This window comes from Aspergillus karnatakaensis (assembly GCF_047715665.1).
Source record: "Aspergillus karnatakaensis strain CBS 102800 unplaced genomic scaffold BJY04scaffold_95, whole genome shotgun sequence".
Classification (NCBI taxonomy): Eukaryota; Fungi; Ascomycota; class Eurotiomycetes; order Eurotiales; family Aspergillaceae; genus Aspergillus; species Aspergillus karnatakaensis.
Window position 1 is genome coordinate 30,525 of NW_027395807.1, and position 16,440 is coordinate 46,964.

At 50.2% G+C, this 16,440-nt stretch overlaps 5 protein-coding genes across 5 annotated transcripts; 3 read left to right on the top strand and 2 right to left on the bottom strand.

Moving 5' to 3' along the window:
* Positions 1-72: 72 nt before the first annotated feature.
* Positions 73-635, bottom strand: BJY04DRAFT_203018 (uncharacterized protein; the record flags this gene model as incomplete). The annotated part of the gene is made up of 1 exon (XM_073713303.1): positions 73-635. A coding segment is annotated over one exon (563 nt), but the record flags the coding sequence as incomplete, so codon positions are not given.
* Positions 636-988: 353 nt separating this feature from the next.
* Positions 989-2,048, bottom strand: BJY04DRAFT_224613 (cytochrome P450; the record flags this gene model as incomplete). Its single annotated transcript, XM_073718021.1, has 2 exons — positions 989-1,455; positions 2,042-2,048. 2 exons carry the CDS (start codon positions 2,046-2,048, stop codon positions 989-991), a joined length of 474 nt encoding a protein of 157 aa, XP_073564655.1.
* A 271-nt stretch (positions 2,049-2,319) lies between these two features.
* Positions 2,320-4,190, top strand: BJY04DRAFT_233249 (cytochrome P450; the record flags this gene model as incomplete). Its single annotated transcript, XM_073719933.1, has 6 exons — positions 2,320-2,436; positions 2,494-2,749; positions 2,816-3,422; positions 3,488-3,621; positions 3,684-3,956; positions 4,027-4,190. The coding sequence occupies 6 exons, from the start codon at positions 2,320-2,322 to the stop codon at positions 4,188-4,190; spliced, it is 1,551 nt and encodes a 516-aa protein (XP_073564656.1).
* A 4,955-nt stretch (positions 4,191-9,145) lies between these two features.
* Positions 9,146-11,731, top strand: gfsA (glycosyltransferase family 31 protein). The gene has a single exon (XM_073713304.1). It carries the CDS (start codon positions 9,603-9,605, stop codon positions 11,202-11,204), a length of 1,602 nt encoding a protein of 533 aa, XP_073564657.1. The 5' UTR covers positions 9,146-9,602; the 3' UTR covers positions 11,205-11,731.
* A 2,224-nt stretch (positions 11,732-13,955) lies between these two features.
* On the top strand, positions 13,956-15,267 carry BJY04DRAFT_173594 (MADS-box domain-containing protein). The gene is made up of 3 exons (XM_073709280.1): positions 13,956-14,396; positions 14,563-14,697; positions 14,751-15,267. Exons 1-3 carry the CDS (start codon positions 14,151-14,153, stop codon positions 15,030-15,032), a joined length of 663 nt encoding a protein of 220 aa, XP_073564658.1. The 5' UTR covers positions 13,956-14,150; the 3' UTR covers positions 15,033-15,267.
* Positions 15,268-16,440: the final 1,173 nt, after the last annotated feature.

Below are 16,440 nucleotides of genomic sequence, written 5' to 3' on the forward strand. Positions count from 1 at the left end.
GGAACGAGCAGCATGTGCAATTGTTGAATCACATCGGGAAAAAAAAAAAAAAGAAAGAAAGTCGATACATACATCTGGCGAAGGATGCACAAGATTCCGAGCACATTATACGGCCAAACACCCTGGTATCTCTTCGTATCACATGTTTTGATATTGGAATTTCGATCTGGTGCACTGTCCTGGATGAAATGCCAGCATCGATAACTGTATGCATCGCCCCGGTCCTGGTCGTCTACTGACCAGGGAAACTCCCCGCACCACTGGCGACATTCAGCGAAAAGCCTGCCATCTACGTCCTGACGAATATGTACGCCGCGAATAGCCAGGAGAGCATCGCTGTAGATAATCTCCCGAAGGTCCCAGGGGAGTTTAAAGAATCCGCTCTGCGCCTGTGTTGATGTCGTCTTTCTCGGACTTCGTACTCTGTGATTTGAATTCTTGCTCTCTTCCTCCAGTACAGAGGGGATGGTAAGCGCGCAACGCAGTGAAGGCCTAAGGGGAGAAATGACTCTTTTGAAATAGGCGCTTGCTTTCCGCTGTGCGCTACCGGTCGCTATCTCATCGTACAGGTAGAGAGGGGATGCGATTATGGTCAGGAGAATTGTGACAGGTCGTGTGTATTTCCAGTCATCCATTTTATCGTTTGGTTAAGAAGTAATAGTCTATTTGGCACACATCATGGTCGCTGGGCGAGGGAATGTGGATTGGATGGGAGGATTGATGGTTGATCAGTGTTGACAAGTACCGTAATCCTGTGCCAGGCAACTGCCAAGGTAAACCACATCTATCCATCTTGATTGTCAATTTACCACACCACAACAACATCCATCCAACCCCGGAAGAACAGCTACCCTCATACAGAGTACTACATAGCAATCCAAGATTCGAATCTTACTCCAAAAAATATCAACGTGCCATCTACCCCACATCTACCCACTTACCCCGTACCGGAATCCCATTCCGAGATACAGTAGTACTCACTAACTAGTTATAGGTAGCCAGCTTCTCCATACCTCCTCATTCGAACCACACAGCCCTCCCCGCAGGAGACAACCAAGGTAAGATCCTGCCTCTCCTCGCCAACCCTCTTCTCCATCCCGGCCCACTCCACCGGCTCACTAACCTCAAAAGTCTGGAGCAGCCGCACAATCGTGTACCCCGCCTCCAGCAGTGCAAATTCCTGCCCTAGGCAGATCCTTGGCCCGCCGTTGAATGGTAGATATCCCCAGCCTACATTCTTCAGCGCATCGTTCTCCCACCGCTCGGGGCGGAACTCGTCGGCGTCGGCGCCGTAGATGTCTTTGCGCCGGTGCATCGCGTAGACGCAGTATCCGACTGCCTCGCCCTTGCGGACGAGGATTGGTGCCGTTCCTGTGGGCCCGCCGCCCTTGGGGAGGGTTGTGGTTTTTGTGGCGGCGCGCGAATTGACGGGGACAGAGGGGTAGAGGCGGAGGACTAGAATGCTTGTTAGGGGTTTCCGGGTACTGCAACCTGAAAGGTTCTGAGAGTTGCATTATAGAGCTTGAACCTTGGAGAGTATTCAGAAATAGAACGGGCCGACAAGCTGGAGGTCTGATGCTGTGTGTTTGACCCGCAGTGAGCCCTGAGATCGTGTCAGACCCACAGGAACTCGGAATCGATCCTGCTAAGAGATGTTCAGCTTAGTTTGATATAGGCGGGGTTTAGCTTGGCCTGGTTATAGAAAGATGTGTGGGGAATGGAGGAGTTACTCAAGCATACTCCGTACTAAAAATGGCAGATTGCCCGCTGGTCAAGGATTCCAACCATCCGGATCCGGTGCGTTATAACTACCACCTGCATGATGATTACCAGCCTCTATCTATCTGATAAGTCATGTCTATTTTTGGCTTATTGTTGAAGTTGAATATCACACCCCGCCCTGTGTCTACCCGTCTATCTATAACCTCACCTTGGATGGTGTACTTGCGAGACTAGGTACAATCTGCAGATATTTGCTTGCAGACAGACAACACGCACGTTGATGTATCTCTCTGAGTACCGGAAACCTTCCCCCCTGTACCAGACATAGGCATCGCGGGGCGTGAGTCTACAATACAAAACCGAGGGCCGTTGCGCCTTGTCCTTTGTCCCATGAGCTACCCCACCTCGTCTACCATCCTATCCTCTTTGTTACAGCCCACTTGACTATGCTCAGCTTCTCGTATGCCATCCTCTTTGTTATAGCCTACTTAACTATGCTCAACTTCGCTCACCTTTGCTCACCTGGTCTCACTTTTCCTTGCTCTGTCTATACTTCTTACTATTGCTGGTTTTGTGCCCTGCTAGCTTTTGCCTACTATGCATTCCGCGATTACCCATACAGCGATATGGATTCCTGGATGGCGAATTGTGGCACTCGGTCTTCTCCTTGTGTGGTGGGTGTATCTACGCCTTCAGAGCCGTGGCCAAAACAAGGTAGGAGGCTCGCCTTGTGCAGTTACGCCATCTCGAGCTCATGGATTGTTTGTCTAGATCATCCAGCTATTCGGGCAAAAGCATGGCTGCAAGCCTGTCTACAAGAGGCTGCCCTGCAAGTGGCCCTTTGCCCTCGACATTCTCAAGGCTCAGTACGAAGCATTCATGCGCGGGACCTTACTTGCCACACAAGCCGAGTACTTTGAGAAAATGCAGATTGAAAAGACCTTCCAAATCAAGCTGCTTGGCCGAGTCGGTTATTTTACTATTGACCCGAGGAACTTGGAGGCTATGCTGCAGACAGACTTTGACTGTAAGTTTACGCAAGCAAACCCACCATAGACCTTGCTCCCGCTGACAGGATGTCATTTCCATCTAGCTTGGGAGATTGGCTTGAGTCGCGACCCACTCCTACCTATGATAGGACATGGCATCTTCACCCAGGATGGTCACGCGTGGAAGCATTCGCGCGAGATCATGCGCCGGCAATTCGTGCGTATGCAGTACCAGGACATGTCCATATTCGAGAAGCCCGTGGAAAGCATGCTGGCGAGCCTGCGAGAAAGCAGAGGGGTTGTCGATCTCCAGCCTGTTTTCTTCCGCTTCACCTTGGCCACCACCGTCTCGCTCATTTTCGGTGAACTAGCGACCGGCCTCACGCAGAGCGATCACGAGGATTTTGCAGAAGCCTTCGGCTACACATCACAGATCTCAGCCATGCGCATGAGGCTGGCCGAGTTCTCCTGGCTCTATACCCCTCCCAAATACCTCAAAGCATGCACCTTGATCAACCAATACGCCAGTCGCTATGTTGATAATGCTCTCAAGGACCTTGAAAAGAATGGCGGGAAGCCGTATTCTCGCGTCAACCCATTCATCTTGGACCTATATGCGGAGCTCAAGGATCGTAAGCTGGTTCGCGACCAGCTTATGAATGTTTTGATTGCAGGCAGGGACACGACTGCCTGTTTGATATCACGGGCTTGGTAAGCAGTGCCCTACTGGCTGCAACTTCAAGAGGCCGTTTACTCACATTGTAACAATCTTCTAGTTATCTATTAGTCCGCCATCCAGCATCTTTGGAGTGCCTTCGGCAAGAAATAGCCTCCTTTGCTACCAACAAAGAGGAGCTGACAAGGGCCCAAATCAGCAAGATGACCTATCTCAGATACGTCCTCAATGAGAGTGAGTCAAGTGTCTCTTCCACCATCGTTCTTCTTTCTGAAGGATCTAACCCCGTCGCGCAGCCAACCGCCTATACACCCAGATCCCAGTGAATGTCCGACTGGCTCGCGAGACCACCTACCTCCCCAGAGGCGGCGGCTCCGACGGCGAATCCCCGCTCGTGATCCCCAAAGGCACCGGCGTCGGCTTCTCAACATATCTCATGCACCGCAGCAAAGACATCTATGGCGAAGACGCAAACGAATTTGTTCCGGAACGGTGGGCTGATCCCGCGGTGAAGAAGAAGGGATTCGCTTTCCTTCCGTTCCATGGTGGGCCTAGAATCTGTCTTGGGAGTAAGTCATCCCGTTTCCCTCCGTAGATTTTATTCATCACGCAGTGGTTAATTTGATATCCGATCTGCAGAGGACTTTGCGCTCGCGGAGGCGTCGTATGGCTTTGTCCGCTTGCTTCAGGGGTTTCCTAACCTCAGGCTACCGCCGGGCACGGATGTGACTACGCCGGGGAGTGAGAAGCAGAATCTGACGATTGTTGTTTCGAGTGCGGAGGGGTGCAAGGTGATGTTGTGAGCTGAGTCGATACGGTAGGGCAAGTACTGCTTTCGTCAATGTTGATTGTAATGCTGGTTTAGAGGGTTTTCGTTTTCTCAGGGCTACGGCGTATGTTGGTTAATTAGTTTCTGTATATCGAAGGATGTCAGCGTTAGATTTAGGTTGGACACTAAATCAAAGCTTAACCTACCTGTCTCGACAGCGCCCGCCTGCAGCTTGGCAGGGTGGATTGCGTAGCGTTGGCTGACCAAGTTGACCAACATACTAGGTCTAAACTTCCTCTCGAGAGGCTAATTCTGGTCTTCTACAGTTGCAGAGCCCCTGTTACCTCCGTTGGTAGCCTTCTGCTTAACTATCAGCTGTAACCAGTCAGATCCTTCCTGGGGCGCGTGCTCCAGATTGGCGAGTAGAGCTTCGGTGAAAATGCCAACATTCACCATCGTATTTCTAAGGCTACCTACTTATCTACCTAGCACTTGGATTACAACTTCACTTCTACCACCAAGCATAGACTATCTCCTCCAGTGAGATAATAGGATATCTGCCATAAAGTCAGCCAATGACCAAGCCAACCGACAGGTACTTTCGGTATAACGCTGGTGCTTCTCTTGGAATCGAGCAGCCGCTGCAGGACTCCAGTGTCGATGAGACCTCGCGCTCTAAGGAAACTGCGACAAACGGACACTGGTGTTTTACAATGAAGCTCGTCGATCAGAGCGTCTATATAGGATGCTGGTTGCTGGTGATGTCCTCTCTGCGGGAACGATGCTTTTTAATCTAATGGCACTCTTGAACCCGTCTTCCAGTGCTTCGCGCTGCGTATTGCAGACTGCATTCTAGCTTGTCGGTCAGACAATTGATTCACCAGCTGCTAAACGAGCCGTCCGAGGTAACCATGTCTTAGATCATTCATTAGTGACTGGCCCAAAAACATCGGTATACATACCCACGCCGGTTTTTTTCAGCTACAGACCTGTCGCGTCCCATCAAGAAGTCAACGACGGCTGAGATGAGCCTGTCTTGATTCAATCTTTGCGTGAAATTGCTGAGTCTCCGTCAGATATGGTGGTCCTTGCATCTCAGAGCGTTCTTGATGCTCACTAGGCAGTGGGCCGAACTGTAACATGTTGATGCTGTAGTGCCTCTGGTTGCCTTCAGTAGCTTCCAGCTTACCAGATCGACCTTTTTCTTCTGATTCTCACTAGATACCACGATAGCATTATTTGCGTTTGAGGGGTTTACCATTTGTCCTTTCTTTGATACATCCACCTCACGGGGTTTATTGCTGCAGTTGAAATCCAGTATCGCATTCAGCTGGTCAATGGACTGGTAGAAAGTTATACAAGGGGAGCATCGAGCCTCTCTTTTACTTTAGGGATATATAGCTGGTGATGGCGCTGTTGTTAGATGTGGAAGCATGGACGATGGTGTCAGGGGACGCTTCACCGCTGTCTTGTCGTAGGAGAACTAGCTACTAGCAGCAGCTTATGGTATCAAGCCGTTCAAAAGATTTATATGTCATATCGCGGCTGCAGTGAAGATCGATAGAAAGGTGGTATGTTAAGAGCAGGTCATCTTAAACACATAGTTTGGGGGGGGAGCAGATACTCACAGCAAGCATTAGTTGGCATGTTGTACGGAGTAATGTCAGACGAAGGACATCTCCTGCTAATCAACAGGTCCAGTATACGGCTGCCTCGGGGCTTACGCTCCATAGATCTCACTGATCTTACGGGCAGCTTGCCTGTGATAGTCTGCTTTGAAAATAGATATACAAAGAAGAATCTAATCAGCTAGTTAGTAGCTAGCAAGAATTTCAAGCAAGAAAATTCTCCAACTATCACTGTAGCAGTTCTTGTTTGATACCATAGATAGTTAAACTTGTATCGCTGTGGGGGGCAGATTAGCTAGCTTGGTTGCTTGGTCTTCGGTCCCTTGAGATTGCATTATAGCAATACTCCGGAACTATATGAATTGGATAGATTGAGAAAGTTAGGGCTTACTTAGGACAAGAGAATGCAGAGCCGCAGCTCCAGACTCCAGAGTCCGTACGCCGTACGGATGGATGGACATTGGCCGGTCACTCCTGGGCTGCGCTTCTCCTAAGTCCTGGTTGGCGGAGAAATTGTGACTGATGCAGCCTGCAATGTCGAGCTGCAGAATCCATTGGACGAATTGGCTATCAACAGATTCAACCTAATATTTGAGAAGAACCACCGAGATTCCAGGGTCGATCCCGAGACAATACAATACTGTGCCGATGGCGACATCTCACGACACCCAAGGCTACTGTCAGTCCTTGTCTCCGTTAGGTTCTTCTGAGCATTTTGGTTCAGAAAAAATATTGGTGATCGGCTCATTGTTAATCTCGCTTATCGCTCGACGCGCGCTACTGGGTGCTAACGAGTCTGGCGCGAACTGCTTTGATGAGCACGAAAAATAATACGTATTTCCTCTTGTGTATTCGAGAATGAAATTAGCGAGGGGTCTTTGAAAAGTGCAATTTGCGCCCATGCCTTCAAGTCACAATAAGAATCCAGGCGCGTAGGGGTCCAGCCAGAGTAATATACCTCCAACTGTGACGAGACGAAGGCGCTTATTTGGATAAGGCTGATTGGCTTGTCGTGCATTGTATAGCGCGCTTGGCTCATTAAGATGAGAGAGCTGATGCTCGGTGGCGAGTCAATCAGCGATGAGATCTACTCCGTAGATACGAGGGACGAGGGGGCGAAGGATTACCTATGCTGAGGGGTTTGCGTGGCTCTGAGTGATGGGTGTATGGGCAGGTTCAACTATCAATCACAATTCTACATACTGGGGTGAGAAGCTGCGTCTATGAGTATGAAGCGGGTGGAGGCGTTGGAGGGAACAAAATCAGGATCCGCGCTTGGCATCATTTCATGGACCCTGTCCTGTCAAGTTTGTTAGTGTAACGGGACGGAACCGTCAGTCAGACTCGTCAGCCCTGAAGGACTCTGGAGTCTGAAGTTTGATGTTGAACCTTGAAGTCAACTTCAAGTCAGAGCCGCTCTGCAGGGCACAGTCTCGTGTTGAATTTTTGTGCCTACGGAGTACGGAATACTCAGACTCTTTTGCAGTAGCCAGCTGCGTCCCGGACTTCGCAACAACGGGCGATCATTCACCAGCCTTCGGCATTCTGATATCCTCGCAGTTCGGACTCGGGAGATTCTGCAGCAGAAGCAAGCGAGACAAAGTTACGTATGTGGCTGTAGTTTATAATTGGATCACCGATGTCAACTGTCTTGCGCGTCGCCGACTCCGTAGACGGGAGCTGGAGGAGCTGAACCATGCTGATCTTCCTCCACCGCTGGGGCGAACAATACAGGGTGTCTGCTTGGGGGGCCGATGTGAGAGAGCAACGAGATATCTGCCGAGGATGGTGAGATGACATGAACGAGATGAGGCGTGTACCCGTGATAAAATGAATTGTGAACCCAAGTCCCGGATATAGTAGTTGTACGAGCAGAAGCGCGGAACCTGCTCACCTCATCGCGCGGGATTTCCCTCCGGAAGCTGAGATAAAAGGCTGGCCACAGAAGCCCACGTTGATCAGGCCTACCAAAGCTTAGAGGCGATGATTGCGTCGAATCGGTCACTCGAGATGTCGTTCCAAGGGTGTTTCGAGTTGATTTCAATCTCTGATCTCAAAGAATCTCCAGAAACTCAGGGGAGAGAGAGCCATGCATGGGACACGCGGCCCGTGGGGCTCGCAGAGGGAACCCATAGACGGTCAGCGCTGACTGGCCAGCCTGGCGGGAGCCCGCGCTGATCGATTGCGCTTCACACCGAATTTTTGCAGCTGCTTCAGGGTCGCACCACCACCAGCAGAAGTACTTGCGGTATTTTCATGTCGAATATCTGGTGCAGGTGAGAAGCTTGCATGTTGCCGTATTAACTAACCATGATTGCCTTAACAATATTCGCCAGGGCTGCAGTATTGGACGATGAACAAAAATAGAAGACGCCGCCACTGTGAGGTTCGGCGGAGCTGTCTTACCTTCAATTTCTTAATATAAAATACGATTTGCTGTATTTTAAGACCCTTTGGCGACCTCAGTGATCAGCGTTTGAGAGTCCAGCATGAAACAACGACATTTCTGGGATGCGCATGCATGCCTTGGTGATTTGGAGATTGAAATGTCTGTGACTCTGTTTGTTGCTCTGATGGATCATGGGTGGGATGTTCTGTTTACAGAGTTTGACTGCAGCTTCCTAGGCTGGAGATGCCCTGCATATCCCTCCGTCTGAATCTTCTTGGGATAGTGCTGGAATGTCGTCTCCAAACCTCTACGCCGTATACTCCGGGGGAGTATATACTCAACCACGTTGATATCAGATCGATCATGGTCTCTCTAATACAGCATCGTCCAAAGATGACAGAATAGGATAGCATATTTTGCGCAAGAGCATGAAAGTGTTTCAGGGGTTCATCCTTACAAGGCTCGACGGACAGGCCTATCGTTAGAATCCCAGGGAACACTCTTGAATCTTGATGGCAAGGGTCCAGAAAGAACTGTAGACGAAAAATACATCATCGGATGCGTCGACTGCTTGACTGCCTGTGCCTGTGGACTTGGACTGATTGCATCCACTCCGGGCATTCTTGTGTCTATGATCGACATCGAAAATATGAGCACTGCACACGGGGTGTTTCTGTACTTCTTTCTGTGCTTCGCGAGGTGCTGAGATCAGATTTAGAGTCATGTATTCCAGTAGGATCGAGATGACGGAGTATTGTGTTTGCTACATATGGAGTAGATGACCATTGAAGGCTGGTAGTTGATGGTTGAAGTCTGATAGGTGGTCGGCCTGGAAAATCAGGAGGCAAAATGGCGGTAATTTACAAAAGTGGATTACGAGAGGCAGCCCGTGGCCCAATTCCCGCTTTCCACTCGGGATCGCCTTTTCAATCCACCGTCTCCTGCCTCCGTCTGTCCTGAGTCCTCATCATCCTTCCCTCTTCCACTTCTCTCGTTCCTTGACAGCGCTCCCCCTCTTCTCTTTCTTTTCTTAACCACCCTTCCCAGAGTCTCGAGACGCTCGATAACTTTTCAGCCCTTTTCTTCTCCCAGAGCTTGACCTTCTATAACCGCCCTGGGCGTTCGTCCAGCTGTGCTCCTTTACTGCCGTTTCCCCTGGATTTTCGCCTGTTCCGCGCGGTAACTTGTTGACTTCGCAAGAGTGCTCCTGAGACTCTTAAACAAGCCTCAACACCCGCCAGTCTTTCGTTGACAAACTTTTTGGCGAATTCGTTCGCCATATACACTCTCTTGAACCCTGTGCCATCGGATCATTTCTCCTTTACACCTGCGATAACGAGTCCCCCTGAGCCGCTCTGCTCTCCAATCGATGTTCGATCGATTCCACGGACTATAACATTTCGACTCCTTGATCTCTCACACCACTTCCATGTTGAAGAATACTTATAATACACCGAGCAAAATGCCGACCTTCCGTCTCAAAACGGTTTTCCCTCTCATCGCGCTGTTCTCAATAGGACTTTTTTTCTGGTGCGTCGAACGCTACGATCGCGAAGCCCTCCTTCGATTCAAACACCCCGTCGACCGGGTCACCTCGTCTGGCACTCCTCAGATCCAGCTCCAAACTCCCGCTCCCATCGCGAAGCAATGCGATGCGGATCCCAACATTCAGCCCCCGTTGCCTTTCAACGAGTGGCTTCTCCGCAAGAACTACACTCGTGCATACTTCCGCCCGAACTTCCAGCCCCCGAAGACCGAGTACAAGTCGCTTGAGGATATCAGTGTGCCTGTGCTTCCTCCGATGACCGTCCTCGAACGTGGCATGGTGATCTCTCCTTCTAACAAGGAGGATGCCATGGCTTGTCCCTCAATTATCGACGTGGATGTCGCCGCCGACCATGATATTGACGAGACTGATAAGCTGTTGTTCGGTCTGGCCACCTCCGCGGACCGCCTGGACCGTCTTCTCCCCTCTCTTCTGTACTCTTATGGTAACACCAAGGCTGGTATTATCGTTCTCGTCCCCGATTCGGAAGACGACATCGCGAAGCAGGAGACTTACTTCCGCAACCGTGGTCTTGACTTGCACCTGATCAAATCCCCCCTGGATTTCACGGCCCGCTACTTCGGTCTGGTGCAGGCTTTCGCTGAAGTCATTCGGACTTCTCGCCCCCAGACCAAGTGGGTCAGCTTCATTGATGATGACACTTTCTTCCTTTCTCTCCCTACCATCGCACACGAATTGAACCTGTTCGACACCAGCAAGAAGCACTACATTGGTGCTCTGTCTGAGGCCAGCTGGCAGGTTGACACCTTTGGCCACATCGCTTTCGGAGGTGCTGGTGTCTTCGTGTCTAAGCCTTTGCTCGACAACCTCGAGTCTCATTACGATGAGTGCCAATCCTGGGGTGAACAGCCTGGCGACCAGAAACTCGGCCAGTGCATTCAAAGATTCGCTGATACTCCCCTCACCCTCTGGCCATCTCTTTACCAGATGGACATGCAGGGCTCAGTCGACGGTGTCTACGAATCCGGACGTAAGATTGAGTCTCTGCACCACTGGAACAGTTGGTACAACAAGGATGTTGTGAAGATGACTGCTGCCTCGGCTGCCGCCGGCCGCCGATCCATCCTTCGCCGCTGGGTTTTCGACCAGGAGGAGATCGTCAACAACTCTACCGGAAAGTCTGTTCGAACATTCTGGGTGTTCACCAACGGATACTCGCTTGTCAAGTACACCTACGACGAGAACACCCCTGACGATGCTATCAATTTTGATCATGCCGAGAAGACTTGGGAGGAAGACCCTCGCGGTTACGAAGCACGCCTTGGACCTCTCCGCTTCCCTAATCAGAAAGGCGTCACCGAGGACAGGTGGCTTCTGCGTGAGGCCTACGTCGTCGGCGATAACGTTCACCAGTGGTATGTGCGTGAGGAGGACGAAGGGCACAGCGTGATTGAGATTGTCTGGCTCGGACCCAAAGGGGGCGGTGGTGCTGGCATCCGGGATTTCGGTGTTAACATCCGGTAATTCTCCTTGTACGACGTGATACCAAGGCTGGACCTTGATATTCATGAGGACTTCACTTCTTGCACATTATTTACATTCATTGGTCCTCTTTCACTTTCGACCCTATCTCATTTTCTTTTCTATCAACAACGAAGACGGATGACATCTATGAAGCGGCCGCAGGGTGTCCTTTTGGAGCTACTACCGATGTAGTCGAACATGCACATTTTCAATTGGCTATTACTTGGCGTTGCTCTGGCGAAAACAAGGCGCAGTCAAAGTCTGAAATCTGGTTTCCAGCGACGAGCATTTTCTCGTTGAGTCCTATTCTCTGAACCAACATCACGCACGAGCGACCTTTCCGAGCCCCTCAACTGTTGAGCTGTGGGATGAGTTGGTGTGCTTGATGCATATGTAAAAATAGAATTTCGCTTCCTCGGTTATTGGCGCAAATGTCATTTTCCAGGAACCTTATGAGTTAAGTCTAGATCTTGTTTAGCCAGGATACCGTTTACAATAGTTAATATGATGAAAAACTTATCATCTCATCCTTGTTCACTGCTCGCCTCAATTTCGCCCGTTTCAAGCGCATGTTTCATGTTGAAAGCTGACGACATCATGGGGTTTGCTGACGTCGACTGCAGAGTCAGATACGACGCATCTCAACGCCTCATACTCCGGAGTATCTCACAAATAGACGCATAGCCTAGGAGAGCATTCCAAGCGACTCGATTCCATTTGCTGAGATTCTGAAATGCGATTTGAGCAGGGATGTCGTATATACATTCTCGTCTACGAAAGTATTCTATAACTACGGAACAGTCTCTCGACCCTGGAATACCAAGCACGATAGTTATGTATTTCCTCCAGCTGTTCTGTAGCAATACCTAGCATGAAGAATAGTAGAGGTTCATAGTGCCCCGAGACCCTGACGAATCGCTTCGCAAGCCCTGCAGGTGTCCATCCATCGTTGCCCTTTGCAGATACGAACACCGCACACCACAGGCTAAGCTCATCTCAAGATTCTCTTGGTATAAGCCCAAGCCCAAGCCGGAGCAGGAATTGGAGGCTGGGCCGGGGGCCCAGTTCAGCTCGGCTCAGCTCAACTCAACTCAGTCTGAGTCTGAGTCTCAGTCTGAGTCTCGGGCTCACCTTCAATTTCCACGTTCGAACGCGTGCATTACTTACCACATTGAGACAGACCATGGCAATCTAGATCCCGGGTAAAGGTTCTTTTGCTCAGATGCCGAAAGATCGAACCCCACTGGGGCTGGGAATGGGATTAAGCTTCAGTATTGAAGGATAACGGACTAAACTAACGGTTGACAGATCATAGACTATTGTTTTACCGTTTGGGAATTTTGGGCTGGACTTGCACGAGATGTTTCGCTTGGGTTGGTTTAGTGCTGGTCTTGTGCTGGACTTGGCCCCCTCTCTCTCTGATTCCATGCTCGTGCTGTTACTATTAGCCTGTTAGGTTTGCTGGACGTTTCAAGATGCAGATGGAGATGGAGATTACCGGTAATATTCCCGTAGTGGCGCGATGTTTCGGCTGGCTTACTTCTGTACTGGAGATGGGGCTGGGCTGGGTTCTAGGGTGGGATTATTGAATATTGCATTCGCTATTACATAGTACCTAGTAACTAGTAGTACTCCGTACTGTGACTTGTGGAGGAGATGGGATACTCCGTTTGGGACATCAGGAGAAAGTTGATGAGCATAACTCAGGATACCTGAGACGTACTCTGATCTCTTCCGTATGACCGGCCGGTTCACGACGATGGGAGTAGACTACACTACTGCAGACTACTCGGCTACTGGAGTCTGATTCTGGTCACTGGTCACTGGTCACTGGTGGGTAGTGGGCAGTGGGCAGCGTCTGCCGGTGAAGGGAAGGAACAGCCTCCGAAGCAAGGTACTTCTGTCTCAGCACCTAGCCGTTGAACTTGACCGTCGCGGCGTCGAGAGTTGAGTTGATGCGTTGTCCTGCATTCCCTAGGGGAAACTACTGTGCACTACCCACTGATCACCGTCTTTAGGTTCGTGAGTCGTGACGGTAGTCACGGTACGGTACTCCGTAGGTAGGCGAAGTATTCTACGCTGGGAGGTCTCAACCCCAGGAGTAGAGCCTACTCCTACAGTTGCAGTAGCTCAATTGGAAGCTGCAGTTACTGGGAGTGTTAATCATAATGTCTGCCCACTCCGCCCCCTACTCCAACAAGGATTCTGCAGTCTGCAGATATCCATTGCTCTGGGCTGGGGGGAAGTCTGCAGTGCGGGATCGAGATTGGACTGAACCGAGTCGTAGGATGGGGGGCCGGTACGTATTATTACGCTGTAATGATGAGGAATGTGCTGCTGACCAATAATAGCGCTGGCAGGTTATGGGGCTTGTTCCAATAATGAGTTCTGCCAAGAACCGAGGGTCTCCGCATGGTGGTCTGGACACTTTAGTACCGGCCGAATTGTCGCCAGATTGCTGTCGATTCTAGGCGAAAGGTTACCGTGAAGAGGACAATGGAGAGGTTTACTGGAAGCTTGCGAGTCGTTAGTAATAAGAGGAGAAGGACGGAGAATGTCAGTTACAAGCTGAAGAAGGAGTGGAGGATGAGTGAGGAGGGAGTGAGTGAGTGAGTGAGGAGTAGGTAAATGACGTGTGGGTCTCGTAATGTAATGTAAGAGCTCACGTGAGCCACCGCCTTCCTGTTAGCCTCGACACTTTGCCTTCTTGAGAGGCCGCACCTCCCTCTTTCCCCCGTTTTTCACCTCTCTGAGTCTCGTTCTGAACCCAAACCCTGCGAAGCCAAACGCGTTACTCGATTTGGTCATCCTCCCTTCCCCTCAACAGCATCATTCCTCTTTGGGCATTCGTGTTCAAAGATTCAAGATACCCTTTCTTTGACCTCTTTTCACTAAACGACTCGACTCGTTCAATCCTTTCCTCGCCGATTCCCAATAAATTCCATCATGGCCGACATCACCGCCGTTGGTGACGAGAACCCGTCTCCCACCCAGGACGACCTGCAGCAGGCCGCCGGTAACGGCGCCCCCGACAACCGCGGTAGCAAGCGTTCTCGCATGAGCGCTGATGATGACGATGACGATGAGGATAAGCCCGGTCGCGAGCGCAGGAAGATTGAGATCAAGTTCATCCAGGATAAGTCGCGTCGCCACATTACTTTCTCCAAGCGGAAGGCGGGAATTATGAAGAAGGTGCGTGCCTCCGCGTCCAGCCTTGCCTGGCACTTTGCTCTACAGCTCAAGTACTGCCTTTCTATCGCTTGTCGATATCATACCTTCAAATGACCTCGCTGTCTTTTCTTCTATGCAATCGCCACTGTCAAAGCGCTGCTGACAGTCAATGCGTTCGCGTCCACAGGCATACGAACTCTCCGTCCTCACAGGCACGCAAGTACTTCTACTCGTCGTGTCCGAGACTGGTCTCGTCTATACTTTCACAACACCCAAGCTCCAGCCATTGGTGACGAAACCTGAGGGCAAGAACCTCATCCAGGTAAGCTTAGTGCCACCCGACTCTTTACCCAGGACTGACCACCGAACCCGTAGGCTTGCCTCAACGCTCCTGATACCGCTACCAATGAGAACGGTGTCGATGCCCCCGAGGTCCCCGCGGAGACTCCTGAGGACCTGAGTCACAACAATGTCAATGCTCAGCAGTCGAACATCCCTCGCCCTGCGGGTATGCACCCTGGCTACATGACGAACGAACAACAGCAGCAGCAAATGGCCTACTATCAAAATCTCCAACAGCAACAGCAGGCTGGTGGGCAGTATCCCGGTATGCCCGTTGGCAACCGCATGCCCACTCAGCACCAACCCACTGCTTAGATCGACGCATGTATAGCCGCCAGGAGGGACAGAGGAGCTTGAGCTTGCTGCATCTGCAGTCGGTTTAGTCTTCCATCTCTCAATACATACCCTCGACATTCTCTTGATACCCAGCGAATCCGTTTCAGACGATTGTCCTCCTCACTTATCCGGTCTTCGTTGTACACCACTGAACTTCCGCAAGACAAGATCCTTCCCCTATAACCTTTGTATGCCATGAGCTCTCTGGTTCTGAATGTTGCAGGATGCTGGATGTTTCATCTTGGCGTTGACAATATCCATATTTCTGTGCTATCTACCCTGTTTAATGATGTCGCCTTCCCCCTCCTAAGAAAAATTGTCTAAAAAAAAAACAGAAAAGAGAAAGTAGAGAAAGAAAAATGAGTGCTCTGGATGGTCATTGGCCGTTGCAAGCTAAAGCAACCCTGATCTGGACTTCGACATCCTTATTGATCTTACCGTCCGCACGTCATACATATTTCCTAGACAAGGGGAAGGCGTGGTGTTTCCGGTGCCTTGCTATCTCCACTGCAGTTATCTTGTTATTACTTACCGGCGAAACGTGGTTGTCTGATTGATCAATTAATTGCGCTTTGTTGTACCTAGTTAATCTCTCCACCCATTTGCTCTCTCTATTTTCTCTCACGGGATTCCCACACGCGATGGTTTTCTCTTCTCTCAAACACATCGAAAAAACACCCCTCTTTGTACGTCGAGAATCCGTTTCGCATGCTATAATATATGGATACGAATGAGGCCAGAAAAACATTGGCCTTTCCTTCCTTGTCTGACCTTGCTGAGCTTGCTGAGCTTGTTGAGCTTGACCATATCCTATACCTCGTACTGAGTATCGAGCATTCTGCTCTACTTAGCTATTACACGCAGTTCCGCGTGGAGACATGAGGTGGAGGTAACAGAGATGTGCACATGAACTTATGAAGAAAGTCGGTTTGCTAAGGCTCTGGCTTGTCTAAGCCACTCTTAGAAAGGAGATGTTAAATGGACAGTTCGTTGACGCTGGTGGATCTTGGCTGTGGACGTAAGATGGATTGAATTCACGGCATGAGTCGAGGTTTACTCTAGGTTTTAGTAGGTGGGGATCATAGTTGAAAGAGGTACATGTATATAACCAGTGCATGCATACATCGTATAGTATATACCAAACAGGAGAAGCAAAAGTTGAGAGACACCGTGACATGACATGATATAATATAGATATGGTATGATGTATAGGTAGATTTCTGGTCTGTGTATGTATTGTATTGTACATTTCTCTGTTCTGTGTTCTTATAGCTGCAGTCCCGAGCCTTCTTCTAAGTATGAAGGAAAGAGGGTAAATGCGGGGATGGTAGATTTACTATAGAAAAGGCAAGGAAGGGAAGGAAAAGGACCGCCTGGGTTGGGTATA

Coding starts and splice junctions, on each gene's coding strand:
- gfsA (XM_073713304.1), top strand. CDS start 9,603: ATGTTGAAGAATACTTATAATACACCGAGCAAAATGCCGACCTTCCGT.
- BJY04DRAFT_173594 (XM_073709280.1), top strand. CDS start 14,151: ATGGCCGACATCACCGCCGTTGGTGACGAGAACCCGTCTCCCACCCAG. Junction 14,397..14,562: donor AGGCGGGAATTATGAAGAAG/GTGCGTGCCTCC, acceptor TCGCGTCCACAG/GCATACGAACTCTCCGTCCT. Junction 14,698..14,750: donor AGGGCAAGAACCTCATCCAG/GTAAGCTTAGTG, acceptor CCGAACCCGTAG/GCTTGCCTCAACGCTCCTGA.